Raw genomic sequence first — 13551 nt, forward strand, 5'->3', positions numbered from 1 at the left:
GAGCTGGGCTGAGCTAGACTGAGCTGGGCCGGCTTGAGCTAACCTAGGCTGAGCTCGGCAGGCTGAGCTGGGCTGGCCTGAATTGTGCTGAGTGGGGCTGAGCTGGGCTAAGCTGAGCTGAGCTGGGCTGGGCTGAGTTGAACTGGTCTGAGGTGGACCGGGCTGGACTGAGGCACGTTTGTTGTGTACGCTGAGCCAATGTGAACTGATGACAGCTGAGTAAAGTCCGGAGTTCACAGTAAGGTCCACCCCTAGTAGGTTCTCTGAGCCTGCACCCTGTCCGCGGTGCTGCCCCGGTCAGCCTGCTGTTCAGGCTGCTGTCCTCGAGTTTCCCCCACTACCGTTTCCTACAGAAGAATCGCCCGGCCCGAAGATCCCCTCTGCCCCACCTATTCCTTCCTCCCTCCCCCCAAACGCCCGGCAACCGCTGACCTTCGCGCCGTCACACTACATGTGCTGTCCCCCACATCACGCAGTGCCGATGGTACAGCGTGTAGCCTTCTCCAGCTGGCTGCCTCCCCTCAGGGCACACGGGCCGGCACGCGGCCCACATGTGCCCACGGGGTGCTGACTATAGGGCTTCTCGGCACGAACAGACCTTCCAGTGCCCTCCTCCACGAGGAGGGCAGGTGTGTGTGCTGGCCTGGCAGCCCGAGCCCTCCTCCACATTCTGAAAGAAAGAATATCATGTCATCCAAGGTCACTTTGCTTGAAAGAGGCACCCCCGGCGGGGGGGGATGGTCCGCACCATCCACGTGAGGGTACTACACAAATACCTCATATGCCTGCACAAAATATTACATATACACAGTAAGCATCTGCAGGTACCCGGAAGCAGGTGCCCATAAGAGGAGGGGAGGGGTTGCTGAGACGTTGTGGCAGCAAGTCAGGCTGGAATGAGCCAGCCCCGGGCCAGGCTGCTGTCTCACGCCTGCCCTGGACGACCACCACCGCAGGCTCTGACGCCGCGGGTCGGCGAGAGGCCCCTGGAAGGGACATCCGTGAACACCTCCAAAGCATCTCTTTGTTCTTGTAACCACAGGGTGAATGTTTCTGAAAGCCAAACCCAGAGTTCAGCATGATGGTTGAAAAGCGTCAACACTAGGTAATTTCATCGCCTCACCAACTTTTCTGTGAAAGGATTATTCTGGAAAGGACGGGCCTTGCAAACCTAGGCTGGGACAGGTGTGTGGTCTCCGACAAAACCCAGTGCCTGACGGCCCACGGCCCACTGCCACGCCCTCGGCAGCCAAGGCAGCCCTCCCCCACACTGATCCGGCACAGCAGGTGCCCCAGAGCCCCGTGATGACCCCCACGAGGGACAGCGACCCGGCACCACGCCAGGGGCACTGCATGGGGACCAGGGGAGGGAATTAGCTGTCCAAGGGAAGTACGATGTGCCACTTTGTCTTGCCAAAACCCTGCCTTTACAGGTGCCTGGGGCCCCATGTCCCTAACGCACGGTAGCCGGGACACCTTCGAGGGTTTTGTCAAACTCATCGGTTCCCGTGACCTGACCAGAGTTGTGTAGATGGATGTGCTTCTTGAGCAACCAGGGACCCACAGCTTGCAGAGGACCCTAACTGCCGGGCACCGCGAGAGGGGGCCGGGCTGCGGGAGCCCAGAGTGTGGGGTGCACACTCCCTTCACCGACACGGTGACCGATGGCATTTGCAAAGTGGCCACTGCAGTATTTCCAGGACCACGGGCTCCTCCATCACCTTGCCCTGCCCCATGCAGGGGACGGGGTCTGCTCCCCTCTCCAGAAGCCCAAGGGTCTCTGTGAACTCCGTGGGGATGGGGGCACAGAAGAGCCATTGCTGGATTCCTAAGCTCAGGACCTAAGGAGACGTGGCTTCTCGTGGGAGTCAGGCCCTGGGCCCAGTGCAGCCGTCCAGCTACGGCCAAGGTGCCATTCTGGGGAGCCCCGGGGACCAAGCGGGCCGGACCCACCCAGCCAAGGCCCCAGACCCCAGGAGGAGCCCAGAGCCCTCGCTCACATGAGTGTGAGCAGGGCAGAGAGCCTCGCACCACAGGCCGAGGGCTCCAGGCACACCCACAGCCCCGCAGGCCCGGATTGGGACTTGGACGTGGTGCGGAGGCGTCCCCATCGAGGCCTAACACCGCAGGAAGTGGCAGCCTGGGGTGCACACTGTGGTTGTCCAAACACAGGGGCTGAGGGGTCACGGCCCCCTTGCACGGGCAGCACAGGGACCACACAGGGTCTCTCAGCTGCAAGGACATTTTCAGGTCCGGTGACCACCACGAACTCTGTCCCTGCACATCAGGCTTCTCTCTGTCCTCTAGGGTAGTAGCTTCCCTCTGACCGTGGGCAGATGACAGTGACCGTGGCTGAAGCCAGAGGAAGACAGCGTCCCACCAGGGAGGCCACACTGCTGAGTGGATGGGACAAGGCCCAGGGTGGGGCCTCAGGCTATGGGTGGGTCAACCTGTGCCCACAACACACGCCCAGGTGAGAGCGGGGTTCCTGTGCCCTCCTTTGGGACCCCAGCCACCCCCCACAGCCCACCCCCGCACACTCAGGCCCTTGAGACAGAAAGTACCCAGAAGAAAAGGGAACTTCAGGAAGCGTGTCGCCGAGCCACCTAGTTTCAATCCTGTTCTTAGTCTTCCCACGGCTGCCTGGGGGCTAGGAAGGGGGCTATGGGCACAGAGCTCAGCCACAAGGAGCCACATGTGCCTGGGGCCAGAGCGAGGAGGGCCGAGGTGCTGGGGCCAGCCTTCCGTCGCCCCAACCCTTGGTGAGTAGGCTCCGCACGGAGAGAGGGCGGCGTGGGGGCAGCAGAAGCAGCGCAGGAGCCAAGGAGAGACGGGGCCCCACGGACGGGCCGGAGCAGCCAGCATGGGGGACACAGGCTGCCTGGGGGGCCAGGGCACCGGCCAGGGCAGGGACGAGGGAGGCATGGGCAGGAGCGCCCACGCCAACATTGCTGGACGCACCGGACGTGGCAACTGGGCCTTCAAGGAACATGATGGCCATGGTGGGCCTGAGGCCTGCCCTTTGCCATCTGTGCTGGGAGCCCAGGGCTGGGCTGGACTGAGCTACTGCAGGACCAAGGCCGACATGGACAGACAGGCCTAAGGTGAGGACACAGGGAGAGGCCGGCCCAGCACAGGGGAAGAAGAGGACCCCAGATGGCCCGAGGGTCCTGTCCAGGACACTGGGGCTGGCTCTGGCCCCAGGCCAGGGTCAGAGGTGCTGGCCATGGGGTCCTGGACTGCAGCCCGTGAGCGGGGACAGAGCACGAGGGGCTGGCAGGGGCTCCCGTGCGCTCAGAACCCAGACAGTAGCACAGGGGCAGACGGTCAGGAGCCAAACCTGGGCTAAGGAGTCTGGGATGGGCAGCTGTGACCGGGGCAGCCCTAAGAACACAGAGTAGTTGCGGGCTGAGCTCGCCTGTGGGGGAGAGGTCATGGGGCAGCAAGGGCAGAAAGCAGCTGTGGTCCATTAGCTCCAAGGACCAGTGGTGGAGTTTGTGTAGGTGAGCCGGGGCAGGGGAGGCCAGGAGGGGGAGGGGCTGCCCCAGGAGCTCCCAAGGTGCACACAGAGCTGGTACAGGTGAGTAGCAGCAAGGGGCAGGGCAGCAGGGGTAGGGGGGTGGGGGCAGGAGAGACAGAGCTAGCCCAGGAGCTCAGGAGAGCCAGCAGAGCTTGTGGGGGTGAGCAGGGGCAGTGGGAAGAGGCAGGTGGAAAACAGTGGGACAGGAGGCTTGCCCCAGGATCTCCCAGAGAGCACACAGAACTGGTACAGGTGAGCAGGGGCAAGGGGCGGGGCAGCAGGGGTAGGGGGGTGGGGGAAAGAGAATCAGGGCTGCCTAGGAGCGCAGGCGAGCAGGCAGATCTTGAAAGGGTGAGCAGGGGCAGGGAGAGGACAGGAGGGGCAGGGGGAGGGCATGACAGGCAGGGAGAGAGCAGAAGAAGCAGGGGAGAACAAGAGGGACAGGGGGCTGCCCCAGGAGCTCCCAGGAAGCACCAAAACTGGCACAGGGAGCAGGGGCAGGGGGCAGGGCAGGACAGGCAAGGGGAGACCAGACAGGGAAGACGGAGAGCAGAAGAGGCATGGAGAGAGCAACAGGGGCAGGGGGAGATCAGGAGAGGTAGGGGGAGAGCAGGATGGGCAAGGGGAGAGCAGAGAGCACACAGAGCTGGTCAGGTGAGCAGGGGCAGGGGGCAGGGCAAGAGTGGCAGGGGGAGAGCAGGAGAGGCAGGGCTACCCCCAGGAGCTCAGGGGACCAGGCAGAGCTTGTGAGGATGAGCAGGGGGTTGGGAGAGAAGGAGGAGCAGGGGGAGAGCAGGAGGGGCAGGGGGAGAGCAGGAGGGGCAGGGAAAAAGCAGGAAGGGCAGGGGAGACTGGAGGGTAGGGGCAGGGCAGGAGGGGCTGGGGGGAGGACAGGAGAGTCAGGGCTCCCCCAGGAGCTCAGGGGAGCCAGCAGAGCTTCTGCCGGTGAGCAGGGTTCCTGGGAGGGCAGCAGGGGCAGGGGGAGAGCAAGAGGGGTAGGGCTGTCCCAGGGGCTCCCTGGGAGACACAGAGCTGGTACAGGTGAGCAGGGGCAGGGGACAGGGCAGGAGGAGCAGGGTCGAGGGCAAGAGAGGCAGGACTGCCCCAGAGGCTCAGGGAGCAGGCAGAGCTTGTGAGGGTAAGCAGGAGCAGGGGAGGGGCAGGAGATGCAGGGGTTGCCTCAGGAACTCCCAGGGAGCACACAGAGCTGTACAGGTGAGCAGGGGCAGGGGGCAGGACAGAAGGGGCAGGGGGAGGGCAGGAGGGCAGGAGCGAGGGCAGGATGGGCAGTGTTGTCCCCCGGAGCTCCCAGGGAGCACACAGAACTGGTACAGGTGAGCAGAGGCAGGGGAAGGACAGCAGGGGCAGGGGGAGAGCAGAAGGGTCAGGCAGCTGCCACAGGAGCTCCAGGGAGCACACAGAGCTGGTACAGGTGAGCAAGGGGAAGGGGCAAGTCAGGAGGGGCAGGGGGGAAGGCAGGAGAGGCAAGGTTGCCCCAGGAGCTCAGGGGAGCAGGCAGAGCTTGTGAGGGTGAGCAGGGCCAGGGAGAGGGCAGGAGGGGCAGGGGGACGTCATGAGAGGCAGGGGGAGAACGGAAGAGGCAGGGGAAGAATAGGAGGGACAGGGGGCTGCCCCAGGAGCTCCCAGGCAGCACACAAAGCTGGCATAGGGAGCAGAGGCAGGGGGCAGGGTAGGAGGGGCAGGGGGGAGAACAGAGGGGGAGGAGGAGAGCAGAAGGGGTAGGGAGGGAGCAAGAGGGGCAGGAGGAGAGCAGGAGGGGTTGAGAGAGAGCAGGAGGAGCAAGGGGAGAGCAGGAGGGACAGGGTTGCCCCAGGAGTTCCCAGGGAGCACACAGAGGTGCTACAGGTGAGCAGGGGCAGGGGGCAGGGCAAGAGGGGCAGGGGGAGAGCAGGAGAGGCAGGGCTGCACCAGGAGCTCAGGGGAGCAGGCAGAGCTTGTGAGGATGAGCAGGGGGTTGGGAGGGCAGGAGGGGCAGGGGGAGAACAAGAGGGGCTGAGGAGTGGGCAGGAGGGGCAAGGGGGGAGGGCAGGAGGGGCACGGGGTGGGCAGAAGGGGCAGGGACACCCCCAGGACTTCTGGGGAGCAGGCAGGGGTTATGACAGTGAGTAGGGGATTAGGAGGGCAGGTGGAGCAAGGGGAGAGCAAGAGGGGCAGGGAGAGGGCAGGAGGGGCAAGCGGAGGGCAGGAGAGGCAGGGCTGCACCAGGAGCTCAGGGGAGCAGGCAGGGCATGTGAGGGTGAGCAGGGGGATGGGAGGGCAGGAGGAGCAGGGGGAGAGCAGGAGGGGCAGGGAGAGGGCAGGAGAGGCAGGGCTGCACCAGGAGCTCAGGGGAGCAGGCAGGGCATGTGAGGGTGAGCAGGGGGTTGGGAGAGAAGGAGGAGCAGGGGGAGAGCAGGAGGGGCAGGGGGAGAGCAGGAGGGGCAGGGAAAAAGCAGGAAGGGCAGGGGAGACTGGAGGGTAGGGGCAGGGCAGGAGGGGCTGGGGGGAGGACAGGAGAGTCAGGGCTCCCCCAGGAGCTCAGGGGAGCCAGCAGAGCTTCTGCCGGTGAGCAGGGTTCCTGGGAGGGCAGCAGGGGCAGGGGGAGAGCAAGAGGGGTAGGGCTGTCCCAGGGGCTCCCTGGGAGACACAGAGCTGGTACAGGTGAGCAGGGGCAGGGGACAGGGCAGGAGGAGCAGGGTCGAGGGCAAGAGAGGCAGGACTGCCCCAGAGGCTCAGGGAGCAGGCAGACCTTGTGAGGGTAAGCAGGAGCAGGGGAGGGGCAGGAGATGCAGGGGTTGCCTCAGGAACTCCCAGGGAGCACACAGAGCTGTACAGGTGAGCAGGGGCAGGGGGCAGGACAGAAGGGGCAGGGGGAGGGCAGGAGGGCAGGAGCGAGGGCAGGATGGGCAGTGTTGTCCCCCGGAGCTCCCAGGGAGCACACAGAACTGGTACAGGTGAGCAGAGGCAGGGGAAGGACAGCAGGGGCAGGGGGAGAGCAGAAGGGTCAGGCAGCTGCCACAGGAGCTCCAGGGAGCACACAGAGCTGGTACAGGTGAGCAAGGGGAAGGGGCAAGTCAGGAGGGGCAGGGGGGAAGGCAGGAGAGGCAAGGTTGCCCCAGGAGCTCAGGGGAGCAGGCAGAGCTTGTGAGGTTAGGCAGGTGGTTTGGAGAGCAGGAGGAGCAGGGGAGACCAGGAGGGGTAGGGGGAGGGCAGGAGGGTAGTGGCATGGCAGGAAGGGCAGGAGGAGGAAAGGAGAGGCAGGGCTGCCGCAGGAGCTCGGGAGAGCCAGCAGAACTTGTGGAGGTCAGCAGGAGCAGCAGGGTGAGGTCAGGATGAGCAGGAGGACAGCACAAGGGACAGGCAGCTGCCCCAGGAGCTCCTGGGGGCACACAGAGCTCGTACAGGTGAGCAGGGGCAGGTGGCAGGGCAGGAAGGGCAGGGGCGAGGGCAGGAGAGGCAAGGTTGCCCCAGGAGCTCAGGGGAGCAGGCAGAGCTTGTGAGGGTAGGCAGGGGGTGGAGAGCAGGAGGAGCAGGGGAGACCAGGAGGGGCAGGGGGAGGGCAGGAGGGTAGTGGCATGGCAGGAGACGCAGGGGGAGGAAAGGAGAGGCAGGCTGCCCCAGGAGCTGGGGAGAGCCAGCAGAGCTTGTGGAGGTCAGCAGGGGCAGCAGGGTGAGGTCAGGAGGGGCAGAGAACAACAGAAGGAACAGACAGCTGCCCCCAGGAGCTCCTGGGGGCACACAGAGTTCGTACAGGTGAGCAGGGGCAGGGGGCAGGGCAGTAGGGACAGGGGGCTGGGCAGGAGGGGCAGGGCCACCCCCAGGAGTTCAGGGGAGCAGGCAGAGCTTATGAGGGTAAGTAGGGGATTGGGATGGCAGGAGGGGCAGGGGGAGAGCAGAAGGCACAGGCACTGCCCCATGAGCTCCCAGGGAGCATACAGAGCTGGTAGAGGTGAGCAGATTGTGGGCAGGGCAGGAGGGGCAGGGGAAGAGCAGGAGAGGTAGGGGGCTAACCCAGGACCTCCCAGGGAGCACACAGAGCTGGTACAGGTGAGCAGGGGCAGGGGGCAAGTTAGGAGGGGCTGAGGGAGGGCAGGAGAGGCAAGGTTGCCCCAGGACCTCAGGGGAGCAGGCAGAACTTGTGAGGGTAGGCAGGGGGTGGAGAGCAGGAGGAGCAGGGGAGACCAGGAGAGGCAGGGGGAGGGCAGGAGGGTAGTGGCATGGCAGGAGACGCAGGGGGAGGAAAGGAGAGGCAGGCTGCCCCAGGAGCTCGGGAGAGCCAGCAGAGCTTGTGGAGGTCAGCAGGAGCAGCAGGGTGAGGTCAGGAGGGGCAGGAGGACAGCACAAGGGACAGGCAGCTGCCCCAGGAGCTCCTGGGGGCACACAGAGCTGGTACAGGTGAGCAGGGGCAGGGGGCAGGGCAGTAGGTACAGGGGGCTGCGCAGGAGGGGCAGGGCTACCCCCAGGAGTTCAGGGGAGCAGGCAGAGCTTATGAGGGTGAGTAGGGAAGGGGAGGGCAGGAGGGGCAGGGGGAGGGCATAGGAGGCAGGGGGAGAGCAGAAGAGGCAAGGGAAGAATAGGAGAGTCAGAGGGTTGCCCCACAAGCTCCCAGACAGCACACAAAACTGGCATAGGGAGCAGGGTCAGATGGGCAGGGTAGGAGGGGCAGGGGGAGAACAGGGGGGAGGGGGAGAGCAGAAGGGGTAGGGAGAGAACAGGAGGGACAGGGGGCTGCCCCAGGAGCTCCAGGGAGAACACAAAACTTGTACAGGGAGCAGGGGCAGGGGCAGGGCAGGAGGGGCAGGGGGAGATCAGGAGAGGTAGGGGGAGAGCAGGATGGGCAAGGGGAGAGCAGAGAACACACAGAGCTAGTCAGGTGAGCAGGGGCAGGGGGCAGGGCAAGAGTGGCAGGGGGAGAGCAGGAGAGGCAGGGCTACCCCCAGGAGCTCAGGGGACCAGGCAGAGCTTGTGAGGATGAGCAGGGGGTTGGGAGAGAAGGAGGAGCAGGGGGAGAGCAGGAGGGGCAGGGGAAGAGCAGGAGGGGCAGGGGGAGAGCAGGAGGGTAGGGGCAGGGCAGGAGGGGCTGGAGGGAGGACAGGAGAGTCAGGGCTCCCCCAGGAGCTCAGGGGAGCCAGCAGAGCTTCTGCCGGTGAGCAGGGTTCCTGGGAGGGCAGCAGGGGCAGGGGGAGAGCAAGAGGGGTAGGGCTGTCCCAGGGGCTCCCTGGGAGACACAGAGCTGGTACAGGTGAGCAGGGGCAGGGGACAGGGCAGGAGGAGCAGGGTCGAGGGCAAGAGAGGCAGGACTGCCCCAGAGGCTCAGGGAGCAGGCAGAGCTTGTGAGGGTAAGCAGGAGCAGGGGAGGGGCAGGAGATGCAGGGGTTGCCTCAGGAACTCCCAGGGAGCACACAGAGCTGTACAGGTGAGCAGGGGCAGGGGGCAGGACAGAAGGGGCAGGGGGAGGGCAGGAGGGCAGGAGCGAGGGCAGGATGGGCAGTGTTGTCCCCCGGAGCTCCCAGGGAGCACACAGAACTGGTACAGGTGAGCAGAGGCAGGGGAAGGACAGCAGGGGCAGGGGGAGAGCAGAAGGGTCAGGCAGCTGCCACAGGAGCTCCAGGGAGCACACAGAGCTGGTACAGGTGAGCAGAGGCAGGGGGCAAGGCAGGAGGGGCAGGGCAGAGGGCAGGAGAGGCAAGGTTGCCCCAGGAGCTCAGGGGAGCAGGCAGAGCTTGTGAGGGTGAGCAGGGCCAGGGAGAGGGCAGGAGGGGCAGGGGGACGTCATGAGAGGCAGGGGGAGAACGGAAGAGGCAGGGGAAGAATAGGAGGGACAGGGGGCTGCCCCAGGAGCTCCCAGGCAGCACACAAAGCTGGCATAGGGAGCAGAGGCAGGGGGCAGGGTAGGAGGGGCAGGGGGGAGAACAGAGGGGGAGGAGGAGAGCAGGAGGGGTTGAGAGAGAGCAGGAGGAGCAAGGGGAGAGCAGGAGGGACAGGGTTGCCCCAGGAGTTCCCAGGGAGCACACAGAGGTGCTACAGGTGAGCAGGGGCAGGGGGCAGGGCAAGAGGGGCAGGGGGAGAGCAGGAGAGGCAGGGCTGCACCAGGAGCTCAGGGGAGCAGGCAGAGCTTGTGAGGATGAGCAGGGGGTTGGGAGGGCAGGAGGGGCAGGGGGAGGACAAGAGGGGCTGGGGAGTGGGCAGGAGGGGCAAGGGGGGAGGGCAGGAGGGGCAGGGGGAGAGAAAGACATGAAGGGCTGCCCCAGGAGCTCCCTGGGAGCACACAGAGCTGGTACAGGTGAGTAGGGGCAGGAAGCAGGGCAAGAAGGGCAGAGGGGAGGGCAGGAGAGGCAGGGCTGCACCACGAGCTCAGGGGAGCAGGCAGAGCTTGTGAGGGTGAGCAGAGGCAGGGGCGACGGCAAGAGGGGCAGGGGCTGCTGTGGGGCAGGGTTGCTTCAGACAAGCTGTAGGCCGGAGGACACAGTGACCCTGGACTGTCCCCAGGGACCTGAGCTGAGAGGGCTTCCTGCAGCAGGCAGGGTTCTGGTGAGGTCTGGAGTCTGCAGGGGCTCGGGGGTGGGAGTTCTGGCCAGGAGGTGCTGAGGGCGGCAGGGCAGGGGGAGGTTAGGAGTGCTGCAGGGCAGGGGGAGCTGAGGCCTGAACTGGCAGGACCAGGTCTCAGACATGCAGAGGCAAGAAGCTAGAAGGATCCAAGGCCTGGGCTCAGCATGAGGGGCCAGGCAAAGGGGTGGGGGCAGGTGGAGGAGCTGCTAGAAGGAGGTGAACCTATGGGGAGCACAGACAGCTCGGAGCTACCACCAGGCCAGGAGCTCAGGGGAGCAAGAGAGCTTGTGCAGGTGAGCAGGGGCGGGGGGGGGGGGGGGCAGGAGGGGCACGGGGTGGGCAGAAGGGGCAGGGACACCCCCAGGACTTCTGGGGAGCAGGCAGGGGTTATGACAGTGAGTAGGGGATTAGGAGGGCAGGTGGAGCAAGGGGAGAGCAAGAGGGGCAGGGAGAGGGCAGGAGGGGCAAGCGGAGGGCAGGAGAGGCAGGGCTGCACCAGGAGCTCAGGGGAGCAGGCAGGGCATGTGAGGGTGAGCAGGGGGATGGGAGGGCAGGAGGAGCAGGGGGAGAGCAGGAGGGGCAGGGAGAGGGCAGGAGAGGCAGGGCTGCACCAGGAGCTCAGGGGAGCAGGCAGGGCATGTGAGGGTGAGCAGGGGCGGGGGTGGGGGGGCAGGAGGAGCAAGGGCTGCCCCAGGAGCCTCAGGGGTGAAGGGCAGAGGGACTGAGCTAAGAGCAGCCCTGGACTAGGTGGGAGCAGAGCGGTACGGCACAGAGACCACGAGGGCGCGGGCCCAGGAGAGCCTCCCTGGACACGGGAGGGCGTGAGCCGCCTGAGGCCCGGTGGACAAGGTAGGGGGGAGAGGCGAGCCTGGGTAGGAAGGTCTCTGGGGCTGAAGGGACAGGGGTGGCCACAGTCTTAGGCTCAGGGGCCCTGACCCCGCTCTGGAGGCTCGTGGGGATGGGGGACAGAAGGCTGGACATGACAAAGCCAGGAGGGGTGGCTCAGGGCAGTGGAGCCGGTGCAGGGAAGGGGGAGCCTGGGAGTTTGAGGCAGGGCCGCCAGCCTGGAGTGTGGGTGGGAGGGGAGGCCAGGCAGGGCCATCAGACTTGGCAGAGGGGTCGGGTCTGGCTGGGGACGTGGGCTCTGAGGTGCTGGCACCGTGCACGAGACGACAGCCAGGGCGGGGCAAGCCTCCCACCGGCACTGAGGGGCAGGCAGGCTCAGGAAAGACCTCTGCTGAAAGAGGGCTCTGGGGACAGGGAGGAGCTGGACAGGCCCCAGGGCACGGGCACTGAGTGAGCCCAGGAAGGCCTGAGGAGGGGCTCAGGGCAGGGACGGGATCCGGCGCCCGGGCGCTTTAGCTGCAGAGCTGACCCAGAAGATGTGAGGCCTGGAGGGCAGACAGCAGGCCACGACGAGGACTCCGGGCTGAGGGGCACGGGCAGCGGGTGGCAGAGGCCTGCTGTGTTCAAGAAAGGGCCCGCTGGCCCAGGGCAGATTCAGGCTGGGACAACAGGGCAGTGGGCTCAGGGCCTCAGCAGAGGCCCGTTGGGAGCAGGGGCCACCGGTCAGAGCTCAGACAGATGGCTCGCTCAGGCCGAGCACCCACAGGAAGCCCGAGTGGGGACCCAGGGGCTGGGCCCAGGAGACTCTAATCCAGCAGGAGGTCACCCAGCACCGACCAGGCCCATGGGGCCAGCACGTGCAGCCGCAGAAACACGAGGCCCTGGGGCGGCAGAGAGCTACGCCGGGCGGCTGGTCTGCAGACTTCCCGGAGGGCCACCCCAAGCCCGGGCACCTGATACCCTGCCCGGACCCTCCCAGGAGCGAGACCCTTGTGGTCACACGGCCTCCTCTCTTGCAGCCTCCACCACAGCCCCATCGGTGTTCCCACTGGCCCCCAGCTGCGGGACCACATCTGGCGCCACCGTGGCCCTGGCCTGCCTGGTGTTAGGCTACTTCCCTGAGCCGGTGACCGTGTCCTGGAACTCCGGCGCCCTGACCAGCGGTGTGCACACCTTCCCGTCCGTCCTGCAGGCCTCGGGGCTCTACTCTCTCAGCAGCATGGTGACAGTGCCCTCCAGCAGGTGGCTCAGTGAGACCTTCACCTGCAACGTGGCCCACCCGCCCAGCAGCACCAAGGTGGACAAGTCCGGTAAGAGGGTGTCCACTGGGAGACAGGCCAGGTCAGCCGGTCCACCTGGACCCCGGGGCACAGGAGAGGCACCTCTGTCCCCCAAGCTCGGGGAGGAGGGCCTCTGGGCCTGGCTGCCTGGTCCAGTGTGAGCACAGGCTGCACAGCCCCACCATACTTCATCTCCACTGGCAGGCACCAGTCTGGGGACGCCCCCCTGACCTGCCCTGACCTAGCCCACCCCAAGAGCTGTCCCCACCCCTGGCCCCACTAACCTCCAGTCTGGTCTCTCTGCAGTGCACCCACCCTGCAAGTGTCCCAAATGCCCAGGTGAGTCAGCAGGGCACCGCCCTGCACACCAAGGCCATAGCCCGCATCCAGGGACAGCCTGGTGGGGGGAATGTTCAAGAGGAGCACCCCCCAAATGCTAACCCTGCATTGTGTCTCCCACACCAGCACCTGAGATTCCTGGGGGACCGTCCGTCTTCATCTTCCCCCCAAAACCCAAGGACACCCTCTCGATTTCCCGGACGCCCGAGGTCACGTGCTTGGTGGTGGACTTGGGCCCAGATGACTCCAATGTCCAGATCACATGGTTTGTGGATAACACCGAGATGCACACAGCCAAGACGAGGCCGCGTGAGGAGCAGTTCAACAGCACCTACCGTGTGGTCAGTGTCCTCCCCATCCTGCACCAGGACTGGCTCAAGGGGAAGGAGTTCAAGTGCAAGGTCAACAGCAAATCCCTCCCCTCCCCCATCGAGAAGACCATCTCCAAGGCCAAAGGTGGGCAACAGGACAGATGGGGCACAGGGAGGTCGAGTGGGGCCTGGTGGACCCAGGCCAGCCCTCCACCCTGGGAGTGACCATCTGTGCTGACCTCTGACCCCACAGGACAGCCCCACGAGCCCCAGGTGTACGTCCTGCCTCCAGCCCAGGAGGAGCTCAGCAGGAACAAAGTCAGTGTGACCTGCCTGATCGAAGGCTTCTACCCGCCTGACATTGCCGTCGAGTGGGAGATCACCGGACAGCCGGAGCCAGAGAACAACTACCGGACGACCCCGCCCCAGCTGGACAGCGACGGGACCTACTTCCTGTACAGCAGGCTCTCGGTGGACAAGTCCCGCTGGCAGAGTGGAAACACCTACACCTGCTCGGTGTCACACGAAGCTCTGCACAGCCACCACACACAGAAATCCCTCACCCAGTCTCCGGGTAAATGAGCAGCGCGCCCGGCCCCCCAGCAGGCCCCCGCGGGCTCTGAGCGCCCACCCCTGTGTACATCCCCCCACCCCGGGCAGGCACCCTGCGTGAATAAAGCACCCAGCACTGCCCTGGGACCCGTGA

At 65.7% G+C, this 13551-nt stretch overlaps 1 gene segment (V, D, J or C); it reads left to right on the forward strand.

Moving 5' to 3' along the window:
- The first annotated feature begins 11744 nt into the window (after positions 1-11744).
- LOC147579628 (Ig gamma chain C region-like) lies at positions 11745-13551 on the forward strand. The segment is given in 4 exon segments: positions 11745-12225; positions 12502-12534; positions 12661-12990; positions 13099-13551. Coding segments are annotated over 4 exon segments (1158 nt in total).

This window comes from Puma concolor, chromosome B3 (genome assembly GCF_028749965.1).
Source record: "Puma concolor isolate L17-30 chromosome B3, mPumCon1.1.hap2, whole genome shotgun sequence".
Lineage (NCBI taxonomy): Eukaryota > Metazoa > Chordata > Mammalia > Carnivora > Felidae > Puma > Puma concolor.